This window comes from Andrographis paniculata, unplaced genomic scaffold (genome assembly GCF_009805555.1).
Source record: "Andrographis paniculata isolate CXL003 unplaced genomic scaffold, ASM980555v1 Contig65END, whole genome shotgun sequence".
In the NCBI taxonomy this organism is placed as follows: Eukaryota; Viridiplantae; Streptophyta; class Magnoliopsida; order Lamiales; family Acanthaceae; genus Andrographis; species Andrographis paniculata.
Window position 1 is genome coordinate 2,637,712 of NW_026137601.1, and position 13,072 is coordinate 2,650,783.

The 13,072-nt window shown below is 33.7% G+C and overlaps 2 protein-coding genes across 2 annotated transcripts; both read right to left on the reverse strand.

Moving 5' to 3' along the window:
- Positions 1-909: 909 nt before the first annotated feature.
- Positions 910-5,527, reverse strand: LOC127261979 (flap endonuclease 1). Its single transcript, XM_051290429.1, has 17 exons — positions 5,407-5,527; positions 5,195-5,311; positions 4,903-4,961; positions 4,401-4,460; positions 4,243-4,300; positions 4,067-4,111; positions 3,879-3,926; positions 3,236-3,301; positions 3,079-3,129; positions 2,850-2,969; positions 2,708-2,792; positions 2,484-2,565; positions 1,870-1,984; positions 1,736-1,792; positions 1,591-1,637; positions 1,458-1,512; positions 910-1,199 (listed from the first exon to the last, which is right to left on the reverse strand). Exons 1-17 carry the CDS (start codon positions 5,416-5,418, stop codon positions 1,128-1,130), a joined length of 1,149 nt encoding a protein of 382 aa, XP_051146386.1. The 5' UTR covers positions 5,419-5,527; the 3' UTR covers positions 910-1,127.
- Positions 5,528-7,012: 1,485 nt separating this feature from the next.
- Positions 7,013-13,072, reverse strand: LOC127262266 (asparagine--tRNA ligase, chloroplastic/mitochondrial). The gene is made up of 16 exons (XM_051290879.1): positions 12,927-13,072; positions 12,168-12,770; positions 11,990-12,058; positions 11,405-11,515; positions 11,064-11,168; positions 10,716-10,853; positions 9,833-9,913; positions 9,197-9,274; positions 9,031-9,099; positions 8,803-8,877; positions 8,623-8,706; positions 8,376-8,462; positions 7,783-7,878; positions 7,619-7,693; positions 7,427-7,553; positions 7,013-7,335 (listed from the first exon to the last, which is right to left on the reverse strand). The coding sequence occupies exons 2-16, from the start codon at positions 12,516-12,518 to the stop codon at positions 7,220-7,222; spliced, it is 1,662 nt and encodes a 553-aa protein (XP_051146836.1). The 5' UTR covers positions 12,519-12,770; positions 12,927-13,072; the 3' UTR covers positions 7,013-7,219.

Here is a 13,072-nt window from a genome sequence, read left to right on the forward strand (position 1 = left end):
GAGTACGGGTCGACTGCAATTATCCAAAATAGTATTGGTTGATCCGCAATTACTATTATTATTTATTTAAATTTTAATTCAAATAGAATTTTAAATATATACTAGTATTTTACTAAGTTAAATTAAAAGTATATTTTTATAAAAAAACTGTATTTTCTCCGTTATCTAAACTTATATTCTTTTATATCATCACAAAAAACATATTCATATGTTCATTCAGTAAAAATACTAGTATTATTATTTTTATTTTTTTTTACTATAAAAAAATTCTATTTTAATTCAACTTTATTAAAATTAATGTTCGATCAAGTATATATATAAATTTTGAAGACAGAATATAATAATTTTGATTTAAAATAAAAAAAAAACAAATAAATAATTTCTTACGTGAAAGGAAAAGAACCATATGTTGACGTGATTAATTGACAAACCTAATAATGGTTGACTCCATTTGATTTGCATTTTGTATTTAAATCTTCTTTCAAGTAATAATACTTTATAAAAAAATTACTAAAATACAATTTTTAAAATTAAAATTCTATTAATTATATAGTAAGAATTAAATTTAAATTTAAAAAGACCTTTAAATGTTTTTTCCTCATAATTCAAAAATATTTTTATATTCACGATAATTAATTTATCATATACACTCACTTAACAAATTTTATCACAAATTCCTATATGGGATGTTCCTTAGACCAAAAATAATAATAAAATTAAGAAATCAACAAGAATAATTTTATTCGATCCTCATAATATTGGCTTTAGATTCTGTCTCTTTCTTTTTGTTTGCCCCATTCTTTATAAAAAAAATAAAAATAAGTTGTGGGCTTGGAGTATGGAGATTGGACTTGTGACCGAGACCTAATCTGACTTGATTTGTCGTTCCACATCATAAAAATAAATAAATAAATAAATTGTGCACAATCTGTTTTAATAAATAAATAAAGAGTGTAAAAATAGAAAAAATCCAGGGATTTGCATGAGTTGCATAGGATCACAAAAATGTAAAACTTACAGATCACACTAACTGAACCAACTTCTACAAAAAAAAACACCAAACTTTAATTTCAACTTCAACTTCAGCTTCACCTGCAATAGTAAGGACTGACTGAAGCCAGAAGTGACTACTTCTTCCGGCCTCCACCGCCCTTTTTCTTCTTGTTGGCCGGTCCCTTCTCAGCCTTCTCGCTAGCCTCCTGCAATCGAGTCACAGTTAGAAATGATCTCCATATACAGATCATGATACAAGAAGGATGATTCTTATGAACAACAATTAGGCAGTCATATGCAAAATCGATTCAGTGAATCCATGTTGGATTTGTCGTGTAACTACACAGCCTGCCATCACTACTGAAGGTTATACAATGAAAATGAAGCGATAGTTGAAATATTCAATCCAAGGATAAACGAGTAGACACTAGAAAGAGTTTTAGTGTGAAGCGAAAAGGTCAGACCTTTCTTTTAAGAGGTGCTGCTGTATTTGCAACGGGTTTGAAAAATGATTCTAACCTGTTCAGGTAGAAACAGTGAGAGAACTTATCAAGGTGAATATTTCCATTCAATATTTAACACACAAGAAAATCGTACCGGCCCTGGGAGGATTTGTTCTTGGCTGCCTTGATCTTTTCAATTGCCTAAACATGTAATAGTCATCAGATAAAAATGTATCAATGTGATCTTCATTATGGGAGTGAGGGGAATGAAGTCAGGAAAATATGAAATTGGAGCATGCCTTTGTTATTCTGTCACTGTTAAACCCATTCTCGGCTGCCAAGAAGTTTAACAACCCCTGAAGGAGAAAAGTATAATGAATAGAACATCAAACAGTAATCTAAGAAAAATCAAGTAAATAGGGCTTTGAATTACTTCGTCATCTGGGGGAGACCATTTAAGCTCCAGTTGATCATCGTCACTGAGAACTGACGGTTCCTTAAAGAGCCTCCGAGCCTCTTGATATGGCCAATCCTCAGGAATTTGGTATCTGCCAGAATAAAGTAATGAAATGTAATCGTAACAGATACCAATAACCGGTAAGATATCGAAAGAGCTTGTGAACGTAGATTTTATCAAACATGGCTTGTCCGAACAGATAATTTCTAATGTAGCTCTTTTCATGAATCTCCAGTGAAACTACATCATGAACAATAGATTATAGCTTACAAACTACAATAATCCTAGTAGTCGGAGTGACAAGGAGATACCATGTGGAGTAGGCCATTCAAAGGCTATATAACTGTAGATCACAAAAGCCCAAGGGAACAACATATAATGAAGCCAGACAGTAATTTATTTATTTCAATAATAATCACTCAGGCTTCTGAAAATTAGTACACATCATTTTAGAATTTGTACATAAAACAGGGTAAAAAGAGCTAATATTTACTCCTATTCCGTGCAATCAAAAAAACAAAAATGCAATTGCACATCCTCCATTGCAACTATAATAACTTGAGTTTAGCAATTTGTACAGTATGAAGCACCTTTCTTTATTGATATTTTCTATGATGTTCTCAATAGAGCCATGTTGGCGAATCAACTTCAAAGCAGTCAGTCCTCCAATGCCTGAGAAATAAATAGAGCTAGCATGATTTGGAGCAGCATGAAAGGATGTACTGAAGTTGAAGTTATTATGTCAACTAGATTAAGTTTCCAGCAAAGAAATTACAAGGAAAAAAAAAAGAAAGTTCATAAAAGCAAATATTACCTCGAATACTGTCACAGTAATCACAACCAGAGAGAATGCAAAGATCTATAAATTGGTCCATTGTAAGGTCCAATTCCTCCAGAACCTGCAATGAATCATGCATCAGAAAGAACACATAAAATAGAGCAATTATTTCCTATACCTTTGAGACTTCAAATTCCATCACTGGGATCTTTTTTGAACTAGGATCCATTAAATGACGCAGAAACCTTGGTGCTCCAAATGTTAGGGAATCCATGTCCTCAGATGCAACAGCATAAACCTAATATGTAAGTAAACTTCAACCAACCATTTCTGAATCATCGGAAACATTAATCACACGTGCCAAAGAAATCATCTAATAAGATAAGCACCACAATATGCATAAATACCTTTCCTGCTTTGCAAAGTGCAGCACACTGTGCCTCTGCTTCACAAGGTGCCTGAACAAGTTACCAAGCAATATTTAACAGAAATATATAAAGATTTTACCTTTTCCCCAGGTCAGAAGAAAATATTGGAATTTCATAAAATAACCTTTGGCAATACCTCAATCACTGGCACTCCCATAAGTCTAAGAAGCTTCTTGCACTCTTCATTGTGTTGCTTTGTAACCTGTGTATTTAAAAGGTGGTGCTGATAATTACTTCTAAAACATGTAGCTCATATGTATTGAGCCACTAAACACAAGAACTAAAGAAACCAAATCATATTAAGATTGTGAGTAACAGAATGTATCTTTCCCGCTATAACAAGACATGCTTGACCCATTTAATATTCATGCCAAGCAGAGTTGTTGAGGAACATTTGCCTCAAGGTCTAGCATGCTGGCCAAATTTGACTGGATGAAAGACAAAATTCCCTTTGATAAATTTAGCATTGTAAAGCACTCCTTTAGGACCAAACAGGACTAAAAACCCTAAAAGGTGTCGTTTCCTTACTAGGAACCAAAACATGGGTGATTGGAGGTTATTAGAAAATTTCAAACCAAACTTCACATAATTATTCTATTTCTTGAACCCTATGTTCACTCTTCCTCCATGTTGATATATACATGTCAAACCGATGTAACTCAGAAATTTGTCCATGAATTGTATTTATTTAGAAGACTCAACACATTAACGCTTGTTTCAACAAAGTCAATGAGAACCGCCCATTAAGGGGGTCAATGTATAAAACCATAAAAGCTTACCTTTACTGTTCTCTTGCTAAACTTTTCAATATCCTCCTTGTTTCCAGTCTGCAGCACAAAAAGAAGTCTCGCATAGAGTTATCCATATAATGAAATAAATGAGGAACCACTTGGGTTGATGGGAGAGGACAAATAAGCTATTAGAAAGTGCAATGGTCTATCTCTTGATATGCTCACAAATACTCAACCTCTAGAGCTTCACTTAAGTCCTCAGTAGCATCAGCTCTTTTCGAGTACCTACATTTACAAGAAGAGCAAGGAGAAGGAAAGAAAGAAAGGAGAAGGAAAAAAAAAAAAAGGTTAAAAATAAACAATCCAAGATCAGTAACTGAATATGCAAAGACTAGCAGAAACAATGCATTAGGTACCGTTTTGCAAGTTCTTGTTTCTTCAGATCAGGAGGCTTCCCATCAAAAACATATCTAATGTAAAAAAAAAAAGTTTAATGCACTTAGACAGGCACAAATAAATTTCAAAACATGACACAAGCTGCAGAAGTAAGCAAGGTAAGCAACAAATTACACCGGTTTGATTCCTGCTTCCAAAAGCCTGATAGTCCTTGTGAACATCCCTTGCAAATGACTGCAGAGCACCAAATATAGAAGAGAAGATCAGCAATGGCATCAATTAGAAAGGAAGTTCGCATTGACAATAAGGCACAAAGTAAAATTAAGTAGAGAAACTACCACACTTTATTCTCCTGAAAATAATCATAAAAACAAGGATACATTTATAAATCACTACCCGAATGCCACTTAGAAAGTATATTTATAAAGAATTTACAAATAGATTGATGCTCTATGAACTTGCATGAGTATGAGGGTCTCAGCAAATAATCAAGTCTGATTAATCATTATCCATTGGATAGAAATTAATTTACCTTCAATATTAATAAGAAATAAAAAAGAAGCACAGAGAAAACTTTATTTCATGCCCCTGGTTTCAGAATAGAAAAAGAAAGCCTAAAATGACTACTCATTTCAAAAAAGAAAATACAAACAGCGAACAAGTAGAGATTGAATACCTAGTCACTTCACCAGCTTCATTTGTAAGCATTTCGGTGCCGGTTCTTCCAACAACAATCTGCAAATATCAATCAAATAGGTATTAGTTCCATGAGAAGCACCACTTGCTTCTGGCTATTACCATATCCACCGATAGTCTAAAATCTAAAGCAAGAACAACAAATTTATTTTGACAAATGCATCTTCAAAATTGCAAACACACTATCATCTACCGAAAAGAACTTTAATTTTTTTCAAGTGATCCCAGTATCTAGGACGCAATCATAAAGGGAGGGAGATTGAATTACGCACAAGGAATTGATATATGCTCATACTGGCATCAATTGCGATCTTTCGGCCAAAATAGCTCTCAAATTTCTGCTCTTTCATTGCTTTGGGCGCATTGTCAGCCAATAGCTTCGTTAAACCCTAGTAAAAATTTGGGAAAGACACAAATCAACCGAAGAATGGTAAAGGGAAGCAAACATAATCAGTTGAACAATCCAACGGCAAAATAAATATACCTTTATACCCATTTAAATTTGCAGAAAAAGAACTGCTGCAAATCGTTCTTCCAGTTCGAATGGAGCAAGCCGCAGGGTTTCAAGCCACTCCCGCCTTTTTCTTGGCAAGCACACACACGCTATGCATAATAATACACTACAGTGCAGTCAGTGTACACATCGTTTACAGAGTTGCCAACCCGGTCCAAACCGGAGGTTCAAGTTCAAACCGGACCGCCAACAAGCCGGAGCCGATTTTTCAATCTCGGTTTTAACTTTCAACATTATACGTAACGTGAACCGCCGGTCGTTATTTTTGTTAAAGTATACTCCATCCATATAGATAGTAAATATTTACTTTCGATACATTGTTTAACAAATAATAATATTTTAATTATAGTGTACAGTTAAAATAGTGGAATAATATTTTAGTAATGTAAAATAAAATAAGAGTATTTATGAAAAAAATATATATTTAATAAAATATTTATTTTGTATATTTTTTAGGTAGTACTTTTTTTATCCATAATACAGTAGTGGTAGAGCATTGGAATCTAGAATATTTTGCATTAGTAAGTTATAACTTTATTTGTTTTAATTATTCGAATAAATTAAATTTATCCTAAATTTATTTTTGAATTTTTCTAATATTTTTTGGTAACATAAATTCATTTTTTTACAATAATGGAATATTTTTTTCCTTCTTTGATTTTTTTACTGCATTAATAGTTTCTAATCAATAAAAATAACAAAAATTAAAATTTACAATAACAAAGTATAATTTATTTTAATTTCAGGTTAAATAGTTTTTATTATATAAAAATTTATAAATATATTATTGTTTTTATATATGTGTTATATTGATCATTTGATTTATAGGCATTTATATTTGTCACAACTATGAACCAATTGTCATAACTTAATTCTTAGAATTTTTTTTTTTTTTTTATAAATATCTAAAACTATTATAACTAAGTATTCAATCACTCAAATTTTCTAAAATATATAAGAGTTTTAAATAAATTTAAGCATGAGTTTGTACTTGTTTACACTTTTTTTTTAATAAAAGAAACAAAAAAATCACTATTCATTCTTTTATATTTTCGTATTAATTACAATTAAATATAAATAAATTTTAGTATCAGTAATCCGTAACAAATGCTCATTTAGTACAAAATATCATTTTCTTTTATCGATTTTGTTGTGAATTTTGACTACAAAGCGTGAGTAACAAAAAGTATTCATGGCAACAATTTTACTAGCAAAAACTAGTGCTCAAAGTAGGGTACAAATGCCTCTTGTGTGTAAAAAAATTATAGTAATAAAAATCGGTACACCTAAAAATAGAATGATTTTTATGTTATTTATAGTGGCACTAATTTCGTGACAAATAACTTAAAGTCTATTTTTTTTTTCTAATAAATACAAAATTCTTAATCAGACCTACTGGAATTTTTGTTTGTGTTTTGCTAAAATATTTTGTAATGAAATCAGTGTGGTATATAATTTATTAATTATTACAAAGATTATGTATTTGTATTATGTTATACATGTATTTTTATTCCTTCATTTCCAGTCTGAAACAATTGTGGTGCCTACTGCCTAATTTATGTCATTTGCTTGGAGATGCAAATAATGTACTAATTTTATTCCTTGTATGTATTGTTACAGCCGATCAAAGTTTGAATATAGTTATAATTACCACTATTATTACCAACGTACAGCACCCACTCAATGGTCTGACAGGTGTACCTCAACCTGGCTCAAGCTTCCACTTGAGACAAGACACAATCTTGATGATGATCCAGTGAGGAGAATAATAAACACTTCAAATTCAAAATTCAGCTGAGCCAGGAGCCCGAGGGAAAGGTATCACATCTCTTATATTATCAATTCCAGTCGCAAATTGTACAAGCCTCTCAAACCCTAATCCAAATCCCGCATGTGGAACTGTCATTGTGAAGCAACCAAGAAGTCAGGTCAGATCAGGTGTGTTGGAGTTTACATATAACAACTTATACTTCTTTCTGCCTAGCCTAACCTGAACCATATCGCCGGAGGTCAAGATACCACCAATAACTCCCCGTGTCGAGACCCAAGTTGGCCATGCGCTGCTCCAAATAATCAAGCCGTTCTTCTCTTTGGCTTCCACCAATCAGTTCCCCCACCTGCACAACAACATCAGAGATCATGGTGGGAAACAGAACTAGAGTGAGTGCAAATGGTGATTTACCCGAGGAACCAACATATCCATGGCTGCAACAGTCTTCCCATCATCATTTTCTCGCATGTAGAATGCCTTGATTTCCTGTGATTTATTTAATCAATGAAATGCAGTCAGCATTCATAATTGAAAATCATTTACAGCAGATTTAACCTACTATAGAATCTTCTTGCCTTGGGATAATCTCTTATAATTACTGGGCTTCCACGGAACACCTCCTCAGTGATATAGCGTTCGTGTTCACTTTGCAAATCACATCCCCATGTTACCTATCATTAAAGCATCAACAAGTAAAACCTAGATATCGCTTTCATCCATAAGGAGCAATTACACCAAGGAATATTGTAATTAGGAATATGATATCAAGTGGCACGTGGAAAATGCCAGGCTAGTAAATTTTTACTCCCAACATCTTTTAAAATATTATAAAGATCACACCTAAACCCAAGTTTGGCAACTAGAAAAAGGAAACTATATAATATTGGCCCAAATTTTATTCAAGCAAGAATTGGAGATATAATTTACTGATTTCCTCAGATGACAAAAAAGGCCAATGTGAAAATCTCAAAACAACTAAATAGCATCTGATTTCCCTTAATTTTTCATTATTCGAACCACTTTCCCCAGGTGGAATTATTTATTGATAAAAAAAAAAAACATATGAAGCATCCAATTCATTTGTTGTCTTATGTAAGTTTTAACGTCCAGTCATCAAAGTTGCAAGAAAGAACCTGCATAAGGTAGCATATCAAGAGAAGATCATTACCGGATATTCAAATGTCTTCTGGGATTTCATAACAAGTTGAATTGCATCAGTGTATGACAATTGGACAATTTCTTTCTCCACAACATCCTGGAAAGTAAATGATTGAAGGGACCAACATCTAAGAATAAAAGGTATAATAGAGAGGGTCACAGTATAAAATCCTGAATCAAGAAAAAGCTTTAGCATTCACTTCAAACAAGCCTAATTAGATTATAGACTGAACCAAAACAAGGCTTAGAATCCGTACACTCAGCCGGGCAATGATTCCTTTCTCAATCCAGGTATTGAAAAAATCCATATCTTCCTTGCAGTGCTCAAGAATGTACCGCACCTTTCAAGCATGCAATAATATAATGACTATGATTCCAGTCAACAGAACATAATTAAAAAACACAAGATACAAGCAATAGATCTCTGAAGAACATACCACATACTGGAGATAAGCAGTTGCACAAGACATGTCATCTTCTAAATCAGCAAATGCAAGTTCTGGTTCAATCATCTTGCAAAAAGAGAATGGAAATTGAGATTGTAGCCAAGCTCATACAGTTCATGAAAAAGATATTTCAAGTATGAAATCTATGGAGAATATAATGTATAGAAAAGTATATAAGTTATTGAAGCCTTTATGCAAACAAACACTAAGGAAGTGTACCCAAAATTCAGCTAAGTGCCGGGAAGTGTTAGAATTTTCTGCTCTAAATGTAGGACCAAAAGTATATACCTGTCAGATGGCCAATTACACATAATAAGTTTAAACTGCGAATGCCGATGATAAAGAGGTTAATTGTATTGATCTGATAAATAAGAATCATACATACATCAGTAAGAGCAGTAGCATATGTTTCAGCATTAAGTTGTCCAGATACTGTCAGATATGCGGGTTTTCCAAAGAAGTCCTGGTAAATAAAACATTAAAGGAAATACATGTCATAATATTCTCATAATTAAGAAACGTTGTAAAGTGTCTAGTGTTGGTCCATAACGTCAAACACCAACCATAGGACTTGAGTAGCAGCTTAATATATGCAAGAATATATTCTTAAACAACTCTAACCATGGATGCCAGACTGTCAAAACCTAACTCTACATCTGCTGAAAGAATGCTTAAAGTATAAAAAACATAATGAATAAGGACAACTGAGATCAAATGATTTGCATTGCTAGAGAGAAAGGTACTTTATGTGCCTAAGTTCGATTGTAAATATAAAGGATGATCGATAAGATCAGGAAGTATAAACCCACCTTGCAATTTGCGGAAGGGTATATAAACTACAAATGGAGTATAATTTTCATAATTGTGTTCGACTGCATTCTAAACAGTCTTCATTTTCTTTTCTTGCAAAAGAAATTGGTAGGGTGGATGAGAGAAAAAAGAGATGCAGACACAAGCTAGTCCCATTTAGTAACATTGCACATATGAAGGTTCATTCCAAATAAAAATAAGTGAGTGTTACCTTGGACCAATCAATTAAACCATTCTTTGTTGCTGGGATGGCATTCACTGGAGATTCTGAGGCTTCCCTGGAATTTGGAATCTTTCTAGGGGCAAGACTATGCAATTATTAACAACTTTGTGCAATAAAATTTCTGAATTGATAGAGGTGATCTCACTACAGATAATACAGATTAAACATGCAATTTGTGATATAAATATGATAATATATTGGGCATGAAAAGACAAATTAGTGGTTCATGAATAATAATTCAGATATGCTGATGCATTGAAATGCGAAGTGGGCAGATTGAATGACGGGTACTTAGGGTGTGGATGTAAAAATGTATATTATTTTGTAGAGAATAAAATTTTATACAATCAAAATAAATAGAAAAAATATATTTATTTATCTATAATTAATATAAACTAATTTTATTAAAAACTGAGGAGTTTTAAATATATATAAAAATATTTGTTTATTGAGGAGAGGGATAGAAATAAAGAGATTTTGAATGAGTCGGGTTTGAAATTTAATTAAAATTATTTATATTTGTTAAGTATGATTAAAATTTTTATATTTACCAAAAATAGAAAGGATTTGGGACGGATTAAAAAGAAAAAAAAAAAGATCATCTGTGGACGGAGTATTAAACATTAAAACAGATGGCAATGGGTAACTTTTAAAAAATAATTGGAGCACTACCCAGCCAAACAGGATCAAACCTTTATATGAGGGAAAAGATATGTAAGTTCTAACCCACACCTAATGCCATTATGCTTGAGCATGAATACAAAAAGACTATGATTTTAACTTGCAGCATTATAAGGTGTACACAAGTGATTGAGAAATGTAAATTTGAGAAAGATTTCAAGTAGAGTTTACAATTTGACAAAATTCGTACCAAAGTTGTTACACAAAATTGTTCACCAGCTCCTTCACAATCTGAAGCAGTAATGATCGGGTTTGAGACCCAAACAAATCCATTTTCTTGAAAAAACCTGTGTGTTGCAAAAGACAAAGCACTCCTCACGCGTGAAACCTAAAACAAGTGTGAAATAAATAACAGTTCATACTTGCAAAAAACATGCATACTGGTAGCATATTTGGAACAAAATGACTAAATGATATCAAGTCACACTAATAGAGTATAGGAAATACATCTGTCACAATTCAAATGCATCCATCTAGAAATTAGGAGCGAATTGTTAGAATTATTACTATTACGAAAATAAAAGAGGAAGAATCCTACCGCGCCAAATGTATTGGTTCTAGGACGAAGATGTGCTTTGGTTCTTAAAAATTCTCTGCTGACCCTTTTCTTCTGGATAGGAAAAGAAGGATCACTTTTACCTACCTACAAGAAAATTGAGCATGTTAAACAAAAGATAATTTATCATTAAAGATTTTTTAATAAAAGAAATAAAAATTACTTGCATTCTTCTAGTGATATGATGTTATGCACTTGAATGGTACTTGATGTTAGCAATCACACAAATACGCCACACAGGTATTGAGATAAAGCAAGTCAAGTAATGATAATTGTGTAATTAGACCACATGCAAAATAGTTGATTTGCAAAGTGATGCATACCATTACAAGTTTTTCAACCTTCAATTCTATTTTCTGCTTCATTCCTTGACTGGCCACAATAGTCCCTTGTATCCATATGGAAGCACCATTTGATATTACACCATTCTCCACCTATTAGGAAGTGTTCATACATAGAATGATCATAGCCAACTACATTGAAGTTCTTGTCAGATAGAAAAATGGAGATACGATAAACATATAAAAAAGAACAGAAAACAGGAATTGAACAATCTGATACAACATAAATATAAATGCAGAAGCCACACAACAGATTTAGACACAAAAACCCATGTTACTTATAAAATTCATTTATGGGTAATGCCAGTTTGGGCATATAACATCATGTGTTAACAGGGGAAAACACAGACACGCAAATAAATTTAGATGTCTGATACACATGGAAGGAAACATCAAGGTGTTAGCAATGCTGATATCAGAACCATTACAGTTTAACTAGAAAGACTTTGCATCAATTCTGATGCAGATGAGCAGCCATTAGCACCCAAAATCAGGCATAAACAGAAAGTGAGAACCAAATTGTGCAGAGACAAGAGAAATACGAAGGAATGCATGTGGTGTGAGCACCTGGTCATAACCTTGGGCGTCAAAACTCATCACGCATTGCATGTTTGAAAGGCAAGAACCATCATTAACCTACTCAGCAGACAAGGTTACACCAATGAACACGTGCAAAAATAAAAATAAAAATTAATTCAAGAAAAGATATCCCCAAACAAGAAATTAATTCAATTCAAAGGCTTGCCTCGATGAAAGTCACACTGCTCTGCACTCTGAGCGTTCTAACCCATCCCTGGACCACAAGATTCTCTCCCAGCCGATCTAACCCCTGATCAGGGCCTCCTTTGATGTCCGCAATCTTCAGTTTCTTTCGAAATTCGCGGATTTTAGCACCGGTTTCCAAACCATTGGGTTCAGTACTGACAACATTGGCGGTGCAGAAGGTATGGCGTTGGCGGGAGAGGGCTGCGGAGGAAAAGAGATGTGAGGGAGTGGCGGGCCTGGTGTTACGTTTGTAGAAGAAGGATGGAGCGACGGAAGAGAAGCTTTTGAGGAGGCGCACGGCGGCGGGAGAGAAGGTCGCCACCGCCGCCATAGAAACGATGCTTTTGTTTAAAAGCGAAGGGGAAAGGAAGGGGGTGAGGGAGAAAGACGAGATATCTGGTTGTCGAAGGCTTATTCAATCTAACCAGTCTATCTGCAACACGTTTATTTGTTAATATTATTATTATTTTTATTAAATATCTGAATTATAAATTTGGCTAATTTCGCCACTGAAAAATGTTGGCCAAAATAGTCTGAAGTAGCAGCGGCGGCAATGGCGACCGGCGACCGCCGGCAGAAGAAGCTGAAGACGGAAACAAAAATGAAAAAAGAAATGAGAAAAAAAATTACAACATACTCGATTTTAGAGATAAATGGAAGCTTGAGTAGAGGGACAATAAGAGGGATATTGAAGAAAGAAAGAAGAAAAGGAGAGAAAAAAAAAGAAAGAACAACTCACCGGATATTTCAACGGGCGGCGGCGGCGGCGGAGTTCGTCTTCGGATGAAAGGCGACGCCGAGAAGAAGAAAAAAAGAAAAAGAAAAAAAGCAAAGAGGAGGAGGAAGGAGAAAGGACGGCGGCTTGGATTGGGGATAGGGTTTGTT